Source organism: Lipotes vexillifer, unplaced genomic scaffold (genome assembly GCF_000442215.2).
Source record: "Lipotes vexillifer unplaced genomic scaffold, Lipotes_vexillifer_v1.1 scaffold521, whole genome shotgun sequence".
In the NCBI taxonomy this organism is placed as follows: Eukaryota; Metazoa; Chordata; class Mammalia; order Artiodactyla; family Lipotidae; genus Lipotes; species Lipotes vexillifer.
Window position 1 is genome coordinate 140065 of NW_006778737.1, and position 26179 is coordinate 166243.

At 37.5% G+C, this 26179-nt stretch overlaps 1 protein-coding gene across 1 annotated transcript in view; it reads right to left on the bottom strand.

Moving 5' to 3' along the window:
- The window catches only part of ERC2 (ELKS/RAB6-interacting/CAST family member 2), a gene marked incomplete at its 3' end in the record, with an annotated part of 575666 nt that overhangs the window by 94546 nt on the left and 454941 nt on the right, over positions 1–26179 (bottom strand). Inside the window, exons 11-12 of the mRNA XM_007451771.1 lie at positions 16511–16704; positions 5644–5655 (exon numbers count right to left, since the gene is read on the bottom strand). Coding sequence (XP_007451833.1) covers positions 5644–5655; positions 16511–16704 — 206 coding nt within the window. The remainder of the gene's footprint in view (positions 1–5643; positions 5656–16510; positions 16705–26179) is intronic.

Genomic DNA, 26179 nt, shown 5'->3' on the forward strand with positions numbered 1-26179 from the left:
TTTGGATAGTTTCCCCTACAACTCAAGCTGGTATTGTCGGTAATGAAGTGACAGAATTCACATTTCATAAGAAAAGCCATATAAAGGAAACAAGGCATTATTTTTCTAGAAAGTGATTTATAATAATACTGAGAAACTTTTTTTTTTTTTTAATTCCTTCCCCTTCTCAACATTTACAGAAAAGGCTAACATATCTTGAGAGATTTACTAGTTGCTGATATTCGTCCATATGGTAGCACCAACCAAAAGCCAGAAGCAGGGGAGGAAAAGAGAAAAGGAAAGATTTTGAAAAAAATACAAATGAATCGTTACCTCTACCAATATGACATCTCTTATTCAGAGGCCTGGACTTAATAGGCTTACCTGGCACTCTCTCTTGATTTTCCTGTTGTTTTACTGTTGTCATTGTTTTAACAGATTTGCAAGTTGAGAATGGTTTTATTCATTTCAAGGAACCTCAGAAACACACTGCACTACAAAAATATTTCAACTACAATGCAAATTGTGTTCCTTCAGTCTTTTTCACTATTCTGGAAGGTACGGATAGAGTGCCAGAGCAGCAACTTAAGCAGAAGCTAAAAAGTAAAAATAATACAGAGCTTAAAGCCTTAGTTCTACAAATTGGAACTGGCTCAGCGAAACATTAGCCATGGCAAGTCCCACCAAGGCCAGGTCGGAAAGGTGCAAGAACCAACCCCTGGCTACATCTCAAAGGTTCAAAACCATTTCTAAATATAGAACCCACTTTATATTTGCAGGAGCTGTAAATCGGAGAAAACAACTTTTTTCCATCCCCAATAAAATATTTGCACCCAAAGCAAAATCTATTGACTTCTGGCTTTCTACCAGTTCTGCTTGGGCATAAAATTTTCTGACACTTCACCAGAAATGTCAGCATTAGTATAAGGCAGTTTTAAAGAGGGAAATGATTTTCTGATCTGTGGATAACCCCTTCAAAGGCAACAGGAAAACAAATTTTTAAAAACACCCGAAACCCAGTTTTTCCAGTTATTAGTTTAAATGGCACAAACTATTTTTCATAAGTGGCCAAATCCTTCCTTATAGGAAGTACTGGTCTTTGAATTCAGTGAGGGGAGGGGTCATTCTATATCCTCAACACCCAGCACAGACCCTTGCATGGAGAAGGAGTTTAATGAATAGTCAAGAAAGGAGGGGAAGGGGAGGGAGAGAGGGAGGGAGAGGGAAGACGAAAGGAAGATGGAGGGAGGGAAGAGAGAACAAAGGAAGGAGGAAGAGAAGGAGAAAATGAGGTAAGTTCAGAAAGAGATCTTTTCCCTTTTCCTTTTATTTGTCTTAATTTTTCTTGAATTTTCAAGCATCCAGCTTGATAGAAGACCAATCATATCTTTTCTTAGAGCTTCCTGTCTGAAGCTAGATATGATATCCAGGGCAGTCAACTCAACCTCCAGAAAGAGCCCACCAGCAAAGAGCAAATCTCTGTGGGGACCAAGTAAAAGGTAGAAGGGGGGGAGACGAAGCTAACAGAAGTTCCTTTCTTCAACAGTCATGCATTCAACAACCTTCAGGAGTATGACTGCCACCTCCAGTGTGTGACACAACACCGCATGCAGCTAGAGACCCATGCAGCGCTAGAGGAGGCTGCTGTCTACTGGGAGACACAGAGCATTGATTAACTGCCCTAATTCAAGGTAGGATATGACACAAACCAAGGAAAAGGGTTAGATAAAGCTCCGAGGAGATCAAGACAGGGAGAAAGTGCTTCTGTCTAAAGCACTCAGGGAAGAGAAGATAGCTGAGGTGGCCCTGCCAGAGCAGGATTTGTGCACAAGGAACCAGCTCAGGGTAGAGGAGGGGGAGGGGGAGGGAGGGCATGAATCTCAGGATGAAGGAAGAGGCTGGCTGCACAGCAGACAGCAGTCCCCCAAAATGCTTCATGGAATATACTCTACAAATATTATATGTGGGAAATCATAGATTAAACACAATTGCACACTAAGTTTCACACTAAGTTTCCCTCCTATAGGCCTCTCAGAGTTTTTATTAAGCAACTGGAGCAGAAGTAGCAAAAAAGATTTTTTTAAGTAAATCAGAAAGGATTGGCTTTTGGGGGAGAAACCCCAATACCTTCACTTACTAGCTATATTAACTGGAGCAAAATATTTAACTTTTATGAACTCCAGTTTCCTCTTCTCTAATATGGAAGAAATGACAGTCCTGATCTCATACAGTTGTTATGAGAAGTAAATACTAACAAAAAAAAATAAGATTAAATCAGTGCTGCCATCTAGTTAATGTTCAATGTTATCACTGCCGCTGCTACGTCTCTTATTCCGATTATTACTAGGATCAATGTGCATCATGAATATAAAAATGAAGAATGTAATACATAGCATTTCTTAAACACTTTGGTCAGCTTTTCATCAGCTATTTTTTGGAAACGCCAGGCCAGCATGGAGGGCCCAGCCTAGCACACAGGAGGTGCTTACTCTGTCTTTGTGGAGGGAATGGAGCCAAGAACTGACCCTAGCAAAGAGCAAACTGCAGGATGCTCTGGGCAAGGTGTTTTTCATTATTTCTTTGGGCAACAGGCCTCTGAGGTCTGGGAGCAGTGACTTCATCTTTTGCTAGAAGCATGAGGGACTGAGAGTGCAGTGTTCAGCTTTGGGGAAACATCACAAAGAGTTGATTTTGGTGGAAGTGTTTGAAGCGACTCTGTAACAATGAGCTCACGCCTGCCGCCAGGCTCAAACCATCAGCTCGAGCCTGCTTGCCAGGGAGATGCACACAGTCCCTCACCAACAGCCCCTCACCAGACATGTGCAGGGAGGATCCCAAAACACCCACTCCGAAGACAGCTACTTCCTCTCCAAGAGGGTATACTGAAGCACAAACAAGAAACCCAGAATGCAAAGCGAATCGGAGGCTGGGACAGCCCAGAAGAGGCCTGCGCCTTCTGGTTTTACTTGGTTGGTTCTCTGGCAGGATTTTGGACTGAATTCCAAAGGATACTATTCCTTTTTTTGGTCAACTGCTGCATACATTTATCTAGATAACCTCATCTCTCATAAGTCACATACTAATCTCACAAATAGTTCCTAGAAATGAGCAAATTTCACATAAACCCTCCCCGAGTGCAATGCAGGGATCTTGCTATACCTCTCCAGCCTCCCACTGGTTTGTGTGTAGAGACAAAAGTGGAGTTTTCTGGAGTGAGACCCTAAACAGGTTTAGCATATGACATTTGCATTTTACCAAACCCAATACTTAACATCTGTCTACCTGAATTTAAAGCAGGAGAGTCTACACAGTGTTTGAAAAAGAAATGAGGTCACTTTAAAAAGTAGTTGGAGGAGAGAATTTCTCATGGAGTCCACAGCACATAGAAAAGACCCAAGAGTTAGTGAAATTTTCCAATTTCAGATTGGGAGATAAAGAGGTGCATGGCAGACTACAGACTTTTACGGTAAGAATGATCAGAAATTTTAAAAAATATATATGATAAAAGTATACACATATTATATATGTATGTATGCATACACAAATCTATGTATCTCAGCTGTGAGCTAGGTAAAGAAAGCACAATGGCCAAAGATCGTGTATTCAATTCAATTGTTACATTTCATTGTATTTTAGCTGGTAAACCTGCAAGTGGCTGGACAAAAAGCATAGTTAACTCTGAAAACAGGTCAAAGCTCAGAAAGCTTCTAGGACTCCATAGACTTGTTTCTAGAAGAGCAGGGCTGCCCAATTCTTCCTACACTGAAAATATAACTAGAGACAGTTTGCAATGATTGTACATTTTCTCCACCGTGTTCATCTGAGGCAAGAGGTTAAATGATATTGAAATGGTCTGAATCTTCTTTTGACCACTATAGTTCTCCCAATTAGACTTGGCCTGAACATTTTATCAAACGCAATCAGCACACCCTTGTCCAGAGAACCCCTTATTACCCACAAACTCTCCAAACCCTAACCCTACAGCCCGTCTTCTGACAGTCTAAGTTCACATTCACTCACTACACAATAGGAAAAAAACAAATACTGAACAACACAGTTCCTGGCACATAAAAAACACAGTAGAATAACTGTGGATGGCATCTAAAGGCTGGGAGCCTGAGGTGTGAGAATGAACGGGGTCCCTAGTCTCAAGGGCTTAAATATCAACAGGTACAGATTAGGGGTAGCAAAGGGAAGGCAAAAGGAGAAAGAAAACAAAAAAAGACAGGCAAGGAGAAAAGCTTAGAGCTTCTTAAATGAGCGAATCCAAAACTTGGAGGAAGGGTTTGGATGCCATGTGGCCAAGGCCGTCCTCCCCACCCTCATTATGATGTCTGTTCCTGCACATAAGGGCACCAGAAAGTGAATTAACAGTCATTAGGTTTTTGGTGAGAGCAGTTCTGTAGGGCCGTAATTTTAATCTCTGTTTTGGGAACGATTGCGAATGGGCTTCCTTCAGCGTGATGAAGTTCAAGGCAGTTCCTGTGGGACACCCAGTGTGGTATGTGGGAACAGCAGAGAAGTGGTTTCAATTTGAAGGACTATGAGCCCCACCACCGGGTTGGGAGCAGGCAGTGGGTGGTTGGAGGGGGCAAAATTGATGTGTGGGCAGGAGGCCTTGTTTTAAAATTATTCACTGCTGGCTTAGATGATAGCAGTGGACAGAATAAAGAGGTGCAGACCCTGAATAAAGAGAAGAAAATAATATAGCTTGCCTCTGAAAAGAGCAACTATATTGGCTACCAATTTAATTTGAATCTTTTTTGAAGTCTGGGTAAGCCCAGATCACACAATGAGCATCTTGTAGTAAACTCACTGATTGAATTATAAAGAAATCACTAGATATTATTATGTTGTTATTGGAAAGAGAAGTCTAGCTTGACTTAAAGGAGAACCAATTACTGACTTGGGCCCCCTGCCTTAGAGGAATCAAACCTGGGATGCATTTTCAAACAAAATGTCCATTTCGCTTCTTAAGACTGGGGTGCACACAGTCAACAATGAATCTAGTTTTACATTTTGTTCCATATGCTACGCCCTAGGTAATTAAAGTATGTCTTATGGCTAATAAAAATGAAGTTAAAGAGGTTAAAGCCAAAACAATGACAGGAAATAACATGTGTGTACAATATGTTACTAACACACTGATAATTTTCAAAAGTGACTTTAAAAAAAAGTATTATAAATCTTTCAAAGCACAGTGATTTATTAAGCGAAAAGTCTAAACGATTTGCACTATTAAATTTAGCTTTTAAGTTGCTGTGTCACGAGCAAATCTTTTGTTCTCCTAGGTTAAATTTAGCATCCTGCAATTTTGTTTTTTCCACTGCTCCATGTTTTATCATCATGCAGCCAATTTTCTGAGCTGCTCAGGAGAAATGCACTCGGGAGTTTTCACAATGATTTCTCTTACTGATTTCATAATCCAGGAAGAGAATGTATCAAATAATCCAACAATGATTTATTTTCATCTTCTTCTGTTCCTTTTCCCACCTATACAGCCTTCTCATAAAATAAACCTTCCCTAGGCATGGGATGAAACGGAAAAAAAAAATGTGGTGGCCAGAGGAAAACCATTTCAGAAATGTATTTGTTACACAAGTGCAAGCAATAAACTGAGCTTAGGAGGGAAGGGCGGTTAGAAGAAAAACTGAAAGTACTGACCTGAGAGTCAAGCTGATTGGAGCAAGGGTGAAAGCAGCAATTTGGAGGATAAGCAGAAAGGAAAAGGGATAGCAAAAGAGAATAAAAGGAAGTAAATGCATTAGTTTTAAACATACAGCCAACAGATGTTATATTAGCAGGTTTTATAACCAAATGAAGGACAATAAAGCAACTTCTATCTGATATTACCCCCCAAAAGCCTGGGCATACACTCTAAGCTGTTATATTAATTATTACATATAAGAAACCAGTATCTGCTCTCATGCACATAATTACAAGCACTGATGTGAAACAGAGGTGTGTTCCAGCAACACAATGGCACAATTTGCTCTTTTCTGGAGGAATATTTATAGAGAAAGCTCCTATCTGTGTGCATGTAAAATTTTATTATTTAATAAACTGAAATGAAAATTACTAAGGTATTAGAACTGGTGGTAAGCACTTATGTCAGAAAGATTTTATTAGAACCAGTAAGTTGGAAGATTATATCCTATGAGATATTTTTTCTTCATCCCTAAAAACCAAAAGGATCTGAGCAATTTAGCTTTCTGTTCAAAGATTTCCATTTTACATGCTCACAGAGCACTGTACCTAGCAATGATCAAAGACTATGAGGACAGCTTCTGCCTATCAGCCCCCCAAGAAGAGACAGATTAACTTCCAAAGCTGAGAGTAAATTTTTTCGGTTGTGAAAATGAGGATCAAATTTCATCATTGAAAATATCCAAACACTTGATAACTAATTTGTAGAAAAATATGTAGCATGTCTTTCTAATTTGTCAAAAGAATAAAGTCTCTAATGCAAAGCAAAAATTAAAAGTCATATCCTCTTCAGGCTACCACAGAAATCATAGTGGACATTCATTTTGTTAACCTATAAAATGCCCTTTGCAAAAAACCAAGTGGATTAACACATACTGTATCAGCCATCTTCTCAGTGGGACCCCACCATCCCATACTATTAATAAGTAGTTTTAAGCATTTCACAAAGAAAGAAAAAGCACAACAAATCCTCAGAAGAAAGCTTAAACAAAAACATTTCAGATGAAAACAGCATTGACTATAATGATACAAATCAAGTAGAAAATTCAAGATTAAACACTTGGTGAAAGCACTGATCCAATAATCCCTTGTGTCTGATATTCCCCTGCAGAGTATTTCATGAAAACGAATGCACAACTGATCAAAAATAAGAGTTAAGTCAGGCCATGGCCTTTGTGGGGACTCTAGTGATGCTGCTGCCATTTGAAATCTGTCTGGAGCAGAGGTAAGCCAAACTGAGGTCCATGGTCAAACTTTAGGGAATCCTAAACTGAAACGAAACAGCAAGCAAACATTTAAGGTTTAGTTGCCTTTTCCAAGGGTCCCTAGTTTCTCTTGCCAACTCAACGGTATCTATGATATCCATGACCTTCCCCAAAAAGCTGCTAGGGATGGTATAAAACCATCTGTCACTTGTTTTAAAGAAATTCCTTCAAATACATTTACAAACATAAATGGGAATTACTTAGCAACAAGAGTTTATATCAAAACAAACAGAACTGGTATCAAGTTTCCTCCATGTACCATCAGACTTCTAGATCATGTTATCATAATTTTTTAAAAACGAAAGCTTAAGTTTACATTTTCTGAAAAGAGTTCTGAAAAGCAGCAAAGAAATTATGTCAGCACGTTATTGAGCAAATTCAGAGGGAAAAATAATAGTCTGTTTCTCAACCTTAGACAAGGTGCTTTTAGGCATCTAAAATGATTTCTCATTGTCCAACTGTCTGGTAGCATTAGTCCCGATCCAGATATTTAAATGCTACCTTGTTTTCCTTTTTTTTTTCCCTAACATCTTTATTGGAGTATAATTGCTTTATAGTGGTGTGTTAGTTTCTGCTGTGTAACAAAGTGAATCACCTATACGTATACATATATCCCATATCTCCTCTCTCTTGCGTCTCCCTCCCACCCTCCTTATCCCACCGCTCTAGGTGGTCACAAAGTACCAAGCTGATCTCGCTGTGCTATGTGGCTGCTTCCCACTTGCTATCTATTTTACATTTGGTAGTGTATATATGTCCATGCCACTCTCTCAGTTCGTCCCAGCTTCCCTTTCCCACTCCCCATGTCATCAAGTCCATTTTCTACTTCTGCGTTTTTATTCCTGTCCAGCCCCTACGTTCTTCAGAACCATTTTTTTGTTTTTTGGTTTTTTTTAGATTCCATATATATGTGCTAGCATACAGTATTTGTTTTTCTCCTTCTGACTAACTTCACTCTGTATGACAGTCTCTAGGTCCATCCACCTCACTACAAATAACTCAGTTTTGTACTTTATGGCTAATATTCCATTGTATATATGTGCCATATCTTCTTTATCCATTCGTCTGTTGATGGACACATTCGTTGCTTCCGTGTCCTGGCTACTGTAAATAGAGCTGCAATGAACATTTTGGTACATGACCCTTTTTGAATTATGGTTTTCTCAGGATATATGCCCAGTAGTGGGACTGCTGCATCGTATGGTAGTTCTATTTTTAGTTTTTTAAGGAACATCCATACTGTTCTCCATTGTGGCTGTATCAATTTACATTCTTACCAACAGTGCAAGAGGGTTTCCTTTTCTCCACACCCTCTGCAGCATTTGTTGTTTGTAGATTGTCTGATGATGTTCATTCTGACTGGTGTGAGGTGATACCTCATTGTAGTTCTGATTTGCATTTCTCTAATAATTAGTGATGTTGAGCATCCTTTCATGTGTTTGTTGGCAATCTGTATATCTTCTTTGGAGAAATGTCTATTTCATTCTTCTGCTCTTTTTTTGATTGGGTTTTTTTTTTTAATATTGAGCTGCATGAGCTGCTTATATATTTTGGAGATTAATCCTTTGTCCATTGATTCGTTTGCAAATATTTTCTCCCATTCTGAGGGTTGCCTTTTCGTCTTGTTTGTAGTTTCCTTTGCTTTGCAAAAGCTTTTAAGTTTCATTGGGTCCCATTTGTTTATTTTTGTTTTTACTTCCATTTTTCTAGGAGGTGGGTCAAAAAGGATCTTGCTGTGATTTATGTCATAGAGTGTTCTGCCTATGTTTTGCTCTAAGAGTTTTACAGTGTCTGTTCTTACATTTAGGTCTTTAATCCATTTTGAGTTTATTTCTGTGCATGGTGTTAGGGAGTGTTCTCATTTCCTTCTTTTACATGTAGCTGTCCAGTTTTCCCAGCACCACGTACAGAAGAGGCTGTCTTTTCTCCATTGTATATTCTTGCCTCCTTTATCAAAAATAAGGTGACCATAGGTGCATGAGTTTATCTCTGGGCTTCCTATCCTTTCCCATTGATCTATATTTCTGTTTCTGTGCCAGTACCACACTGTCTTAATTACTTTGTAGTATAGTCTGAAGTCTGGGAGTCTAATTCCTCCAGCTCCATTTTTCTTTCTCAAGATTGCTTTGGGTATTCAGGGTCTTTTGTGTTTCCATACACCGTGTGAAATTTTTTGTTCTAGTTCTGTGGAAAATGCCATTGGTAGTTTGATAGGGATTGCATGGAATCTGTAGATTGCTTTGGGTAGTAGAGTCATTTTCACAATGTTGATTCTTCCAATCCAAGAACATGGTGTATCTCTCCATCTGTTGGTATCATCTTTAATTTCTTTCATCAGTGTCTTATAGTTTTCTGCATACAGGTCTTTCGCCTCCTTAGGTAGGTTTATTCCTAGGTATTTTATTCTTTTTGTTGCAATGGTAAATGGGAGTGTTTCCTTAATTTCTCTTTCAGATTTTTCATCATTAGTGTATAAGAATGCAAGAGATTTCTGTGCATTAATTTTGTATGCTGCTACTTTACCAAATTCATTGATTAGCTCTAGTAGTTTTCTGGTAGCATCTTTAGGATTCTCTATGTATAGCATCAATCATCTGCAAACAGTGACAGCTTTGCTTCTTCTTTTCTGATTGGGATTCCTTTTATTTCTTTTTCTTCTCTGACTGCTGTGGCTAAAACTTCTAAAACTATGTTGAATAATAGTGGTGAGAGTGGGCAACCTTGTCTTGTTCCTGATCTTAGAGGAAATGGTTTTAGTTTTCCACCATGGAAAACGATGTTGGCTTTGGGTTTGTCATATATGGCCTTCATTATGCTGAGGTAAATTCCTTCTACACCTACTTTCTGGAGAGTTTTTATCATAAATGGGTGTTGAGTTTTGTCAAAAGCTTTTTCTGCGTCTATCAAGATGATCATATGGTTTTTCGTCCTTCAATTTGTTAATATGGTGTATCACACTGATTGATTTGCGTATATTCAAGAATCCTTGCATTCCTGGGATAAACCCCACTTGATCATGGTGTATGATCCTTTTAACGTGCTGTTGGATTCTGTATGCTAGTATTTTGTTGAGGATTTTTGCATCTACGTTCATCAGTGATATTGGCCTGTAGTTTACTTTTTTTGTGACATCTTTGTCTGGTTTTGGTATCAGGGTGATGGTGGCCTCGTGGAATGAGTCTGGGAGGGTTCCTCCCTCTGCTATATTTTGGAAGAGTTTGAGAAGGATGGGTGTTAGCTCTTCTCTAAATGTTTGATAGAATTCGCCTGTGAAGCCATCTGGTCCTGGGCTTTTGTTTGTTGGAAGAGTTTTAATCACAGTCCCAGTTTCGGTGCTTGTGACTTGTCTTTTGATATTTTCTATTTATTCCTGGTTCAGTCTCAGAAGGTTGTGCTTTTCTAAGAAGTTGTCCATTTCTTCCAGGTTGTCCATTTTATTGGCATAGAGTTGCTTGTAGTAATCGCTCATGATCCTTCGTATTTCCGCAGTGTCAGCTGTCTCTTCTCCTTTTTCATTTCTGATTCTATTGATTTGAGTCCTCTCCCTCTTTTTCTTGATGAGTCTGGCTAATGGTTTATCAATTTTGTTTATCTTCTCAAAGAACCAGCTTTTAGTTTTTTATCTTTGCTATTGTTGCCTTCATTTTTTTCCCATTTATTTCTGATCTGATCTTTATGATTTCTTTCCTTCTGCTAACTTTGGGGTTTTTTTGTTCTTCTTTCTCTAACTGCTTTGGGTGTTAGGTTAGGTTGTTTATGTGAGATGTTTCTTGAGGTAGGATTGTATTGCTATAAACTTCCCTCTTAGCACTGCTTTTGCTGTATCCCGTAGGTTTGGGGCCATCATGTTTTCATTGTCATTTGTTTCCAGGTAGTTTTTGATTTCCTCTTTGATTTCTTCAGTGATCTCTTGGTTATTTAGTAGCATACTGTTTAGCCTCCATGTGTTGGTATATTTTCCAGTTTTTTTCCTGTAATTGATATCTAGTCTCAGAGTGTTGTGGTTGGAAAAGATACTTGATACAATTTCAATTTTTTTAAACTTACCAAGGCTTGATTTGTGACCCAAGATATGATCTATCCTGGAGAATGTTCCATGAGCCCTTGAGAAGAAAGTGTATTGTTTTGGGATGGAATGTCCTATAAATATCAATTAAGTCCATCTTGTTTAATGTATCATTTAAAGCTTGTGTTCCCTTATTTATTTTCTTTTTGGATGATCTGTCCATTGGTGAAAGTGGGGTGTTAAAGTAACCTACTACGATTGTGTTACTGTCAATTTCCCCTTTTATGGCTGTTAGGATTTGCATTAAGTTTTGAGGTGCTCCTATGTTGGATGCATAAATACTTACACTTGTTATATCTTCTTCTTGGAATGATCCCTTGATCATTATGTAGTGTCCTTCTTTGTCTCTTGTAATAGTCTTTATTTTAAAGTCTATTTTGTCTGATATGAGAATTGCTACTCCAGCTTTCTTTTGATTTCCATTTGCATGGAATATCTTTTTCCATCCCCTCACTTTCAGTCTCTATGTGTCCCTAGGTCTGAAGTGGGTCTCTTGTAGACAGCATATATACGGGTCTTGTTTTTGTATCCATTCAGCCAGTCTATGTCTTTTGGTTGGAGCATTTAATCCATTTACATTTAAGGTAGTTATCAATATGTGATTTCCTATTACCATTTTCTTAATTGTTTTGGGTTTGTTATTGTAGGTTTTTTCCTTCTCTTGTGTTTCCTGCCTAGAGAAGTTCCTTTAGGATTTCTTCTAAAGCTGGTTTGGTGGTGCTGTATTCTCTTAGCTTTTGTTTGTCTGTAAAGGTTTTAATTTCTCTATCGAATCTGAAAGAGATCCTTGCTGGGTAGAGTATCTTGGTTGTAGGTTTTTCTCTTTCATCACTTTAAATATGTCCTGCCACTCCCTTCTGGCTTGCAGAGTTTCTGCTGAAAGATCAGCTGTTAACCTTATGGGGATTCCCTTGTATGTTATTTGTTGCTTTTCCCTTGCTGCTTTTAATATTTTTTTCTTTGTATTTAATTTTTGTTAGTTTGATTAATGTGTGTCTTGGTGTGTTTTTCCTTGGATTTATCCTGTTTGGGATTCTATACGCTTCCTGAACTTGACTGACTATTTCCTTTCACATATTAGGGAAGTTTTCAACTATAATCTCTTCAAGTATTTTCTCAGTCCCTCTCTTTTTCTCTTCTTCATCTGGGACCCCTATAATTCGAATGTTGGTGCATTTAATGGTGTCCCAGAAGTCTTTGAGGCTGTCCTCAATTCTTTTCATTCTTTTTTCTTTACTGTGCTCTGCAGTAGTTATTTCTACTATTTTATATTCCAGGTCACTTATCCGTTCTTCTGCCTCAGTTATTCTGCTACTGATTCCTTCTAGAGAATTTTTCATTTCATTTATTGTGTTGTTCATCATTGTTTGTTTGCTCTTTAGTTCTTCTAGTTCCTTGTTAAATGTTTTTTGTATTTTCTCCATTCTATTTCCAAGATTTTGGATCATCTTCACTATCATTACTCTGAATTCTTTTTTGGGTAGACTGCCTATTTCCTCTTCATTTGTTAGGTCTGGTGCGTTTTTACCTTGCTCCTTCATTTCCCATGTGTTTCTCTGTCTTCTCATTTTGCTTAAATTACTGTGTTTGGGGTCTCCTTTATCCCAGGCTGCAGGTTTGTAGTTCCCATTGTTTTTGGTGTCTGCCCCTAGTGGCTAAGTTTGGTTCAGTGGGTTGTGTAGGCTTCCTGGTGGAGGGGACTGGTGCCTGTGTTCTGGTGGATGAGGCTGGATCTTGTCTTTCTGGTGGGCAGGACTGCGTCAGGTGGTGTGTTTTGGGGTGTCTGTGACCTTATTATGATTTTAGGCAGCCTCTCCGCTAATGGGTGGGGTTGTGTTCCTGTCTTGCTAGTTTTTGGTATAGGGTGTCCAGCACTGTAGCTTGCTGGTCATTGAGTGGAGCTGTGTGTTAGCATTGAGATGGAGATCTCTGAGGAGCTTTTGCCATTTGACACTACCTGGCACCGGGAGGTCTCTGGTGGACCAATGTCCTGAACTCAGCTCTCCCACCTTAGAGACTCAGGCCTGACACCCAGTTGGAGCAGCAAGACTCTGTTAGCCACACGGTGAGTGCCAACTGTGTGCCCAGGTCTTTTTGGACACATCTCACAAAGGTTCTTCAGGCGCTCCTCATTTCCCCTGGTTCTGCTTGCAATCTCCAGTATTAGACAGGAGCCCAAATGGTGAACACACCTCCTTCAGACCCCAGTTTAGTGGTGTAGAGAACACTTCAATTCATTCAGTCTTGTCTGTAGGTACTTTGGTAGAACTGGAGAGATTCTGACACATACACTTGCTTTTTTATCCAAAGTATTTCATTCGAAGCCAAAGATGTGAACTGTCACAGCATCCACCTGATGGAGTTTGACACCTCGCTCCCCACCACATAGGGTCAGGGCTGCCTCTCAGCCTTGAGCTCCAGCACTGCCCGGATTATCCCAGGGCACACTGCTACCTTGTTTTCTATTCTGATTTTATGTTTTAGGAGTAAACCCCCCTGAGGGACCCACTCTCTTCTTCACAGTGGGGAGGGATCTGATTGAGGGCTCAATTTGGGCACTCCCTGACCTCCAGACAAATGGTGACAAAGCCCCTAATATATTTAAGATAATTACATGAAAGGTCATCTGACTGATTCCTTCCCATGGGTGAGATGCCAGAAATCCAGTGGCAGCAAGCCTTGTTTGACAGACTCTGTTAACCTCTCTCCTTCCCCTAAGGCACTAAAGGATTAATTCTGAAACTCTAAATAAAACTTAGAGACCTTGATGAGCACTGACATAGAAAGACTACATATTTCATTGCCTCTAATGTTGCCTCTAGCTACTTGATTGTGCACATACAAGATATCTAGCATTGGCGATCTCATAATGACTTCAGCCTGATTTGGACCAGCTCTCAGGGGCTTGCTGAAGGTCCCCTGACCACATTGTGTCAAATTCCCCCAGAGCAGCCTGCAGTCCAAGGCAGAAGCTCCCTGATGAGCCATCAGCATCAAGTGCAAGGGTTTATAGGCAGAACTGCACATAGGGACCACACTGGAGCAACATGCACTTTGAAAAGCAGAATCTTTAATGGCTGATGAAAAACATCATTCACGTAGAATTTAAGAGGTAAATGCATCCATGTAAGTTCCAGGCATGTGCTATTTAGAATGTATATATTGTGGAGAAAATAAAAAATGGGAATATTAACGGAATAGAAAGCAAACACAAACTGCCCTCTGAGAGAGAAGTAGGCACGTGTCAGTGTCGTCTGAGTTATCCCTAACCCTGTACCTTTTCTCACATGTGACGGAAGTTCTGGAATATCTTAGAACGCTAGCTGCCTTTAAAAAAAGGTCTACTGACTCTGGTAGGTCACATTACAGACCAGAGACCACAAATTTATTACGAGTTCAATTTTTTGGTTTTCAAAATCACAAACTTAATTGCAAACACTCCTCCATGATTCCAAAATGGAGCTATATGTCACATTGCTAAGAAATCTTTAGTTCCCAACATTATGAGGTATGAATTTTGTAGTTTAAGCCAGCAAATGGAGATACTGCCCAATTTGAAAAGGGTTGCCTGACAACTTGAGGAAGATGCTTTGGTCAGAATACACATGTAGCCCAGCAGATAATGCTTCAGAAAGACAGGCCAAGGCTGAGCTCTCCTGTTCCCAAGAAACGTCCCCTCTTGATCTCCACTCCCACCCCTTTCTGGGTCTGGGCTGGGACTGGGGCTCAGACATTTCCCAGACTATGCTCTGCTGCTGGACGCAAGACACAGGCCAGCAGAGAACTGGGACAGAGTCAAGTCCCACCACACGTTTTATGAATTACAGTGCCTGGGAGGCATCAGCTTTAAGGGGAGGCAAAGGCAGAGATAAAGAAAATGTGCAGAAAGTACATAAAGATAAATGCCTGTAAAATCACTGTTGTTTTAATGCATTCCATATTGCGGAAATAAAAACGTGAATATTCTTGATGATTTAATGGCAAATGCATTCAGCTAAGACCTGTTTTTCCAACTAGACAATTATGCTATTTTATGCAAATACTTATAGTAGCTGATCCTGACTTTCAATTACTGTTCTGAAGGGCTGGTTTAGTGCAGAAAAATGCCTTCTAAATGAGCTTTGTCTCATGAAAGCTAATAAAGATGAGGCAGATCTCCTGTGGCCCAGCAGCGATGCCTCTCTGCCAGCTACAAGACTGTTGAGGGCTACTGGGCTAGCTTCTTCTTTCTGGCCCATTGTTGGATGGGATTGCTCTCAGTCACTCATCTGTCAGACCTGGGTTCAAATCCTGACTTTGATTCTTATAAACTCTGCAATCTTGAGGAAGTTATTTAATCTGTATAAGTCATAGTTTTCTCACCTATAAAATGATGATAATGAGACTTTCTGTGTTGTGGGTAGAATTAAAATGGTATACAGTACTTGCAGGTCAAGTGCTTAGGAGAGTACCTGTTATACTGTGAGCACAAAATATATATAATCTATTTTGAATCATAATTACTATTAGTAATATTATCTAGGGTATCCTCGCTATGGCTCCCTTCTTCTCAGAGAGGTGGACTAGGAGTCAAGAAACCTACACTACAGTTCTGTCTCTTTCTGACCACAGGACCAATCTTCAGAAGGTCGTTCAACCCTTCAGGGTCTCAATTTTCTCAGCAATAAGAAAAATATGGGGCTTCCCTGGTGGCACAGTGGTTGAGAGTCCGCCTGCCGATGCAGGGGACGTGGGTTCGTGCCCCGGCCCGGGAAGATCCCACATGCCGCGGAGCGGCTGGGCCCGTGAGCCATGGCCGCTGAGCCTGCGCGTCCCGAGCCTGTGCTCCGCAATGGGAGAGGCCACAACAGTGAGAGGCCCGCGTACCGCAAAAAAGAAAAAAGAAAAATATGATAACTTCACTGTGATTTCACACTATCTTTTTAAGAAAAATTTTGGTCCTAAAATATCATTCCAAAATAACCATGTAGATACATCTAAAATTAACAGTATTTTTAAGAACCAGTAGGCTGGCAGAATATTTCCACACTTTAAAATTAAAAATGAAGCCCTTAAGGATTTTAATTTGCCTATCAGAAAAAAAACAAAACTTGACATAATTTCTAAAATGGGTTACACTGAACAAAAATCAGATTACCATCAAACTAATACTAAGACTTTTTCAGTGATTTTTTTTTTTCAGGTAGTCAAAGCTTCAGTCTCTTACACACTTTGCTGGCACAAATGCTAGATCATGGATATCACTCAAGAAAAGTTGACCATTATTTTCTCAAACACTGAAGAAGTACATAAGCCCTCAAAAGATAAGCCAATTGACTTCCGAGTATCCCACAGAAACACAACATCATCCCTACAGGCCATATTCCTCATGTATAACTTGTTTCCTCCGTGAAATATGAACGTGCATTCCAAATTTACTGCAACCTGAGATGGGCGACTAAGCAATCAATGTTCATTCACTGTTGACAATTCACAACATGAATGCAAAGTTTACCTCTCAAGTTCTGCAATTTTCTTGTCCTTGTCATTCTTTTCATTCTCCACCTCCTTGAGGATCTCCAGCAACCGGTCGACTTCTGCTTGGGCCTTGCCACACTCATCACGGTAGTAAGATGCCTCTTTATCAAGCTGTTTTATTCGGTCTGCAAATTCTGGGTTCATCCTGGAGTCATCTTCAATATTATGAGCCTTCAACATTATATTTTTAAAGAATGTAGTTAAGATAACAATTTAGAACAACAATAGATAGTGCAGTCACCAATGGCCCAGAAATTAACTTTGGAGAAAAAAATAACAACTATCAAGAATTATGGGTATACTGTCAGTTAAAAAGCAAAATAGAAAAATCACAAATTTCAGCTACCTTAGAACTATCTTGATTTTTAAGGCGAGTTTCTTTTATTGTTAATATTTTATCTCATTAAATGATGCTGCTTTTTGCTTTTTTTTCCCCATAAGAAACGGGGGCTTGGTGGAGGTAGAGACAGTGATGTGTTTATTTCTGGTGTTTTGGCAAACAGAACTAAGATAATTCAACTCCTCACAGTTAAGTAAATGACTCATACCAACAGCTTCCTTTTGCAATACAGAGAAACTGAGAAAAAACAATGTTAAATTATTTCTCCAGGAACCATCAAGGGTATATGTAAAGCCAGGTAACATATAAGAGACTGGCTGATCATTGAACACTTCATCCCACTGAGAAATTTCAGCAGAAGATGTAGAATGAAACAAAGCCTTGAAAAAGCAGAAGGGCTTTCTAGCTAACAGTCATACCCATAAATTCTTGTTCTTTTGATTAAATAAACCTGAACCGGGAGGAGGATGAGCTAATTCATGAGCAAGCACACAGACGAGAATCTTCAAACACATGCATGGGGGGTGGGGGGCAGCTTTACACAGGAGAACAGACACAGGCAACAACACAGCAACAACACTGCAGAATAATTTGCAGCCAAAGTATTTGTGGTTTTTTGTGTGTGACAGTGCGTTATGGCTTTTTTTTTCCCAAAATAAACTTTTGGCTGAAATATTCCCAGACAGATGGAAATAACACTGCACTGCAATGTTTTGCCTACCCCTTGTTTCCCATTATTCCTAATTGACTTCTTCAAAGAGCAGGCAGGGAAAAAACAAGTAGTTTAACAACAGTGCACATTCAACATAGAAAGTTCAGAGAGGTCATATATGTATATATCTCCAAAATCCATGTGTGAACTAATAAAATGTTAACAATTTATTAGGACTTAAATTATCCTGCTGTCTTCTACATAGAGCAGATGTCCGTTGTGTTTTTATACACTTTTTAAAAAAAATTCCAGGGAAAAAACAAGGCAAGCAAGCTGCAACTACTGTGGGGTCAAATGAATCATGCATGGTTAGAAAAATTAACACTGCTACTACTGTTAGAAGGTTGACAGCCTTTGCAATAATTTAGTAGAAAAAATTCAAAAATTAGTATAAATAAAAATAAATTTCTTATTTATGACAAACTAATTATTTTTAGGATATTTTTGCATGTAACATATTATTTAAGCATGAGGATAGATGGGGAATAATTTGCTTTCACATTCTTTAATCTAAGATTTCCTTATTCAAGAAATAAACTCAACTACGCAAAAGAACTTGGAAAAAATGTATCAATTCAACACAGTATCAGGCAGCCTGTCATCCACATTTCTCAGAAAATATTTATTTTTATTTATTTAGTGCGTACACTGCGTTTCATTATAATAGAATAGAATTAGTGAGCTTTTTCAGTATAATTAAAATAATCTGAAAGAGAATCTTGAGCCAATATTCCTTTAGGAGTTTATTCATCTAATAATTTTATTTTAAATTGAAGTAATGAATATTAATTTGTTAATCTCCCGTCAAAAAATGTAGAGCAGGTATTCTATTTTAAAACAAAATACTCCATATAACTACTTCTATTTGTGATAATAATAATCAACTCATTTCTCTTATAACAGAAAAGCATTTAAAATATACAGCTTTTCGATTACTATGAGAAAGAAAACAAAAATTTCATGTTAATTCTCTTCTATTTTTATACTATACTACCATTATTTTATGGCAGCTAAAAACCTTTCTATGGCAGTTTTCTCAAACTAACCAACCAGTGACATTGAGATCTTTAAAAAAAAGAATTAAAGAACTAAGTAATGACCAGCTAGAAAGACTCAAAATAAATGAATAAATGTTTTGTAGCTTATTTCTGATGAGTGAAAATTCCTTTTTTGACTCAGATTTGAAGATTCACAAAGAGCTAGCAGTTAGCTGCTGTGGCTTATTTTGGTTGTTTTTATTCTTAAGATTATTATTATCACGATTTTTAATAAATGGGTACAGGATTACTAATTGTAAGATCTAGATTCTAAATATGGCCTTGTGTCTTACGACTATGGGCAAATGAATAAGCCTCTCTAAGGACAGTGAAAACTATAAAATGACAAGCATGGGGAAGGTATTATTCATTTGTATTTTTATTGTGGTTATTATTTTATAATATGCATCCCGTAAGTGGGGCCTGTCATACAGCTAAATTGATATGTTTATTTAATTTTCATTGACAAGATACTACATACACCTTAGAGAAGCCTCCTTGCTAGGTTTTCAGAGAAAGCAGTCTGCTGGTGATAGGTATGTAAACACATTCCTTACTTTAGCTACTTGAAGAGAAGAAGATGAACCAAGGCAAGTTTTCAGCACAGGGTGAAATTCAATGGGTTGGCAATGTTTTAAACCTACCAAGTGAGTACGGTTAAAGGACTCATGGGATGTTTAGAGGTACAGAAAGCCTAGGAAAAAATAATCCTGAATCTAGACCATGTTGACCACTGTGTGTGATGCTACGGTTAGATCATGTTACTAAAATAAAGACCATAGCCAAGTTTACAGCGGGCCTGGTGTCTGTTAGATAATTTGTAGGTGCTAATGATTCTTCCTTTTAAAAGGAATAGACAACCTGAAGGACACCTTTGAGTTAAATATATCTATTTATCTCTATAACAATGTCTGCTGATTTCTGGGCAAAAGAGTTTATGTCAAATCACCTTCAATACTGGTGCCAGAATTCTTGGAAAGGTTATTAAATAAAGGTGTAGATATATATCATTTAAAAAATTTTCAAGTCAATAGGAAGCTGCAAGAAAGAGTCATATAGAGATGGAAGACTAACAGCTGCGTTTGGATAATCACTAGGGTCCATGCGAAGACCCAAGGGAAGAGAGTTTCACATGACTGTAGCCTGGTGAGTCCCTGATCCAACCTAAGCAGTGGAAGCAAAAGTCTTCCACAGAATTTAACCAGCTCTACTCAGCATGAATCACAACTTTTCAGAGGATCGGCTGAAACTGTTAACTAGTGTAGCGTGAGTGTGTTATACTGTGATCTATAGACATGGGGGAGATACTATACCAAAGAAAAACAGGAGGAAATTGAGCTTACAAAGCCAATGCTTCCTTCAAAATTGTAAGGCCAGAGGCTCCTCTAGAAATAGAGAGAAGGAAGCACTTTCTTTGCATTTAGGCAATACTCTTGCCTTTTCAAATTAAAACATGGGTTCTTTAATCTGGACTGGGAGTTCCTGATAGGGATCAAAAGTAGACAACAGATTTGGGCCTAATGTACTTTAGGCACTGCAAAAACATAAAAATACATTTGAATAAATCACTACCTGACAAATTCCTACCATGGCATTGTGACCTATTCAAGGTTTAGACTGAAAATATACAATAAGTACTTCCCCTTATGAATCTGCTGATTTTAAATTAGTACCCCCAAAAGGTCAGGAAGCAATTGCCCATTCCATTCATCTAAGACACATCAACTTCATTCACTAGTCAGGAATCTAGCTCTTGAAAAATGCAAGAGGATTGGTGTGGATTTTCTTTTAATTATTTCAGAACTTATGTATCATAAATATAGTGAAGCACATTGTCACTTTCAAAGACGTACACCAGTCATTAAAACCAAAGGAATACTGATGAGCATTTTTTTCCTAGTGTAGAGATTTAATTTTTCTGATTAAACAGGTCAGTTTAAAAACAAACCCAGGTATCTGGTTCTGCTTCAAAATATTTCTGGTAACTTTTAGAGCAAATTTCAAGCACCTTATAGAAACACAGAAAATTGAGAAAAGAACATTTCAAAAATGTCTGTATTACATATTAGATCAGTAAATTTTGAGGGTCCCCCAATTATGTTTCTTGCATTTCCATATGTAAGGAAATTTCCCCGCAAATGGGAACAATCAAAACAAAGTTTGGAGCCTCACAGATGTGGGCAAGCTTGCCATTTTGATGTGAACTGGTTCTGAAAGCCTGAATCAAGCACAGAAGAGAAATCTGGTCATGACTTAGGACAAGGAGTACACAACAATACCTAGTGGTTATTTTAATGAAACAATTTAGAACTATTTCAGGAAATAAGGCAAAATTACAGATTAATACTATATCTAAATCAAAGTTAAGAGCAAACGTGATTAAAACCATACCAGGATTGACAAATCACAAGTTTATTTACACTCCTTGTGTGAAAGTTAGCCATTGATTATTTTTAATAAAATGTTAGTTCATCATTCCAAGTGCCTAGAAAGGAAAGTACTAACTTTGGTCCAGAAACCTGATGTGCAACTAGGCAGGGAATATTCAATTATAATGTTAAATAACATTCTCTCTTTGAAATGGGCCTTAACAATATTAATAAAAAATCATTTCTCTCAAAATAAACAAATGATTAGTCATGACCATAAAGTGCAAGCAGAACACTAACTAATGAATCTGAGGACTTTTCTTTCATGCTGCTTATGGTTTTAGCAATAATTTATTAAATTTATGCACTGTAAAAATATGATTCTCCATTGCAGCACTTTGGGGCTTTAGTGTCTATTAAGAACACTTTAACAGTCCTTTCATATCTTAACAGCAGAACAGGGTATATAAACTACTCTAAACATTATTTCAATCTGCTACAGTAAGCTCCAATCTTCACATAATTCTGAGTTATAAACAAAATATTACTTTTTAAAATAGAGTTTTTAGGGTGATTTTAGAACTCTTAACATGTTATAAAATTTAAATTTTATTTTAAATCCAATTAATTAATACCAAGTATAATAGGGGAGTCTGAAAAATACGTCTGGAAACTAATAACGATGTACCTTTGAGTCTTACATTAATTAATGCTAAAGGAAATTATTCTTTCACAATTCCAGCTAACTACATCCAGAATATTCACAACTTGCATATTATAACAACCATTCCAAAAAGAAATTTCTTGTCATAGATGAGACAGATAGGATATGTATAATAAACATAAGAAAAATTATTTTGAACATTTGTTTAAGTTCCACATATACAAAATAAAAAGAACCAACTGTATGCTTAACACTTCTTAAGACCCTTCACACAAAAATATAATTATTAATGTAATACCTTTTAACTATGGAATTTCCTAAAATTAGCAATGTAGAGAACTGAGTATCTGGATGGTCTGATACAAAACATGTGACTTCCAATCTTAAGTGTTATTTCAAACATAACTTGAATTCTTTAAGTACTGAAAGCCTAGATTCAGTGTATGTTTTTTTGTGTGTATGTGTGTTTGTACATGCTACATGTATGCTACATGTATGCTACAACTACCTCTTAAATAGTTGTAATTTTCCATTGTGTCAAGGGAGCTAGCTAGTCTATGAGTGAATCAAATAATTTTCAGACACTGGCTAAAAAAAAAATCGTAAAAAGAAACCACTGTACCTAGACAAGGACTGTGAAAGTATTTATAATTCAGCCTATCATGTCCCTGGGATTGCACTCTTATAATGACATATGAAACAGGAAGAGTTCACTGAACATGAACAAAAATTTTTTTCCCTTTGGACTGGAAAAATGCTTGGTCTTTTTCTTCTAAAACCTTACATAAAATATGAGTCCCACAAAAGGTGAATTTGTAGTAAGAGATGGGATTTCAAAAGATAGTGACCAGGCAGGGGGGACTCATATGTGTGGGAACAACAGAGGGGTCTCAAGTGTGTCTTAGCCAGTAGCTAAGTTGCCCCCAGTACCTCCAAATCAGACATTTGCCCTGCAGCAATGATGGTATTAAATGAAGCACTAAATTTAGGACCCAGAAAGTCTAAAGATTTATTAAAAATTTATAAGAGGCTTCTGGATACAATCTCTGGGCCCAATAACCATTAGGGCTACAGCAAAGAAGCTATTGGAGACTGATGAAAAAATGATATTACCTGTCTAGAAGTAAGAACTAAAGGCAGAAAAGAACTCGCCTGAAGATAACCTGCACAGTGTTTATAATGACAAGACAAAACTCCTTCAGGAGTAGAGACTGGTAGTTAAGCTGAAGAAAGGTTATTACTATAAGAAGTAATAAGGATACACAGACAACATTTTAGACTCCTAAGACATGGCATTAGAGTATCACTTAGTAAAACAGAGTGACTAATGTAAAAGGTTTTTCAAAGTAGAAGGTTTATTTCCACTCTAGGATAAAAATACTCCCAGGAGGACTTCAAAGCTTAATTTTTATTTATTCTGATTTAGTTTAGACAGATGTACACAGGACTGACTGTAAAATTATCTTATTTAACAAAAACAAGTTATAATTCACCAAATTTTGTAGGGTGGCCATATTCAAAATAAATAAACAAGAATAAAATAAATTTCCTAGGTACCAATAACTGGTTAGAAAATAAAAGGAGAAATATAGCATTCACAACAGTAACTAAAAATTATATACATAGAAATGCTCAGGGCTATCCTTAAAAAGAAACATCACAGGCTTATAATAGGAAAATGTCAAAACTTTACTGTAAAAGGTAACTGAAATAGATAAAAGTTGTATCAAGTTCACGAAATGGGAAAAAAATATTGGAAAGATAGCAATCATTCTAAAATTATTTTATAGGTTGAATATAATTCAAATTAAAATAAACAACTGTGCTTTTTAATTGACAAGGTGATCCTAAAGTTTACTTGGAATGATAGAAAATTAAAGGCTAAGAACATTAAAATAAACTGAGACTTTTAAAAAGCAGAGAGAAGTAGGGTGGAATTTGTTGCACTAGATGTTTAAAAATATTATAAAGCCACAATAAATAAAATTCCGACTCAACAAGCAATGGAAATTGATAAAACTAAACAGAAGCTCAGAAATTAAAATATTCATCCATATAAGAATTTAGTATAAAACAGTAGCAAGATCACTGGATACAGAAAGAATTACTTGATAAATGGTGTTGGGATAACTAGTTGATCATTTAGAAAAATAGAGTTAGAACCCCACCACTCAACATGAATCAAAGTCATCTAAAGATAGATAAGGTGGATAAATTGATATAAAAAGTAACATTTAAAAAATTTAATATAGGTGAGTGTCTATGCCTGAAATCAGAGGATGACTTTTAAGCATAAAGGCAATGAGGAAATTCTAAAGGGAAACACAGGTCAGGAACGTAAAAATAGTTCTCTATAGAAAAAAATTAAATAAAACTTTGCCACAAATCTGACGAAGTTTCCATATAAAGCACAGAATAACCCATACAGAATAATCCAATGAACAAAACAGAAAACTCAAAAACAAGTGCTTAAATGACTTAAAGAAACAATTTACAGAAGAAAAATACAAACAGCTAATAAATGAATCAAAAACTTCAACTAGTAATTAATGAAAGGAAAGTTAAAATGAGAAAAAATATTCCACCTGTGCATTTGTCAAAGTTATGTAAAATGAAAGTCCTTGGTGTTGGTCTGGATGTGACAGAAAGAATGCCTTTATTCAGTGCTGGAAGAACCATGCCTTTGTAGAACTTCTCTAAAATGCAACATAGTGGAAACTACCGGGAGCTTTTAAAAGTTACTGGCCCAGGATTTTATTCTATTAAAAAAATAGAAACATGGGAAAATTAATATGCAAAGATGTTCTTCAGTGTATTATTTATACTGGCAAAAAAAAAGGGGGGTAAGAAATGATTAACATTTGGGGAATGAGAACATAGAGTGGAATATCATAAAACCATTAAAAAGGTGTTTTAGAAGAACAGTTAATTATATGAGAAAATTCTGATGATATGTCATAAAAATAGGATATAAAACTCAACAAACACTGACACAATTTCGTGAAAAGAAACAGATATTAGATAAGAAAAAAGAAAAAGAAGAAAGAATAGAGGGAAGGAGAGAAGGAAGGAAAAGGGAGGGAAGGGGGAGAAAGGAAAGAAAGAAGGAAAAGAGTAGAAAAGGAAACAGGAGATGAAAGAACACTAACAATCAATCAAAAGATATATGGGTGTGGAACAACCTAGATGTTCCTAGTTATCATCTCTGTTCACTAAGGTGTCTTGTTACTTTTATTTTCTCCTATATCCATCTATACTTTGGCAAACTTTCCGCTGAGACCATACCTTATTTCTATAACCAGAAAAACATAGTCATTTTTTAAAACACTCTAAAGTATAGAAATTTCATCATGCTGCTTCTCTATCAGTCTAAAACAGAATTGAGGGCTTCCCTGGTGGCACAGTGGTTAAGAATCCACCTGCCAATGCAGTGGACATGGGTTCGAGCCTGGTCTGGGAAGATTCCACATGCCGTGGAACAACTAAGCCCGCACGCCACAACTACGGAGCCTGAGCTCTAGAGCCCGTGAGCCACAACTATGAACCTGCGTGCCACAACTACCGAAGCCTGCATGCCTAGAGCCTGTGCTCTGCAACAAGAGAAGCCACCACAATGAGAAGCCTGGGCACCTCAACGAAAAGTAGCCCCCCCTCACCGCAACTAGAGAAAGCCCACGAGCAGCAACAAAGACCCAACACAGCCAAAAGTAAGTAAATAAATTTTTTAAAAATTCAAAAATAAATAAATAAAAAAGAATTGAACGCTGAGAATATCTGCAGACAGGGGAGTTAAAATAATGAGCTATATGCTATGGAAAACAGTATGGAGGTTCCTCAGAAAACTAAAAAGAGAGTTGCCATATGATCCAGCAATCCCACTCCTGGGCAATTACCTGGGCAGAACTATAATTCAAAAAGATACATGCAGCCCTATGTTCACAGCACCACTATTCACAACAGCCAAGACATGGAAACAACCTAAATGTCCATCAAGAGATGAATGGATAAAGAAAATGTGGTACATATATACAATGGAATACTACTAAGCCATAAAAAAGAATGAAATAATGCCATTTGCAGCAACATGGATGCAACTAGAGGTTACCATACTAAGTGAAGTAAGTCAGAAAGAGAAATACAAACACCATGTGATAACACTTATATGGGGGATCTAAAATATGACACAAATGAACTTATTTACGAAACAGAAACAGACTCACAGACATAGAGAATAGACTTGTGCTTGCCCAGGGGCAGAGGGGTGGGGAGGGATGGATTGGGAGCTGGGAATTAGCAGATGCAAACTATTATATATAGAATGGATAAACAACAAGGTCCTACTGTATAGCAGAGGGAACTATATTCAATATCTTGTAATAAACCATAAAGGAAAAGAAAATGGCAAAGAATATATACATGTATAACTGAATCACTTCAGTGTACAGCAGAAATTAACACAACATTGTAAATCAACTATACTTCAATAAATTAAAAAAATAATAATAATGAGCTATATTAATTGGC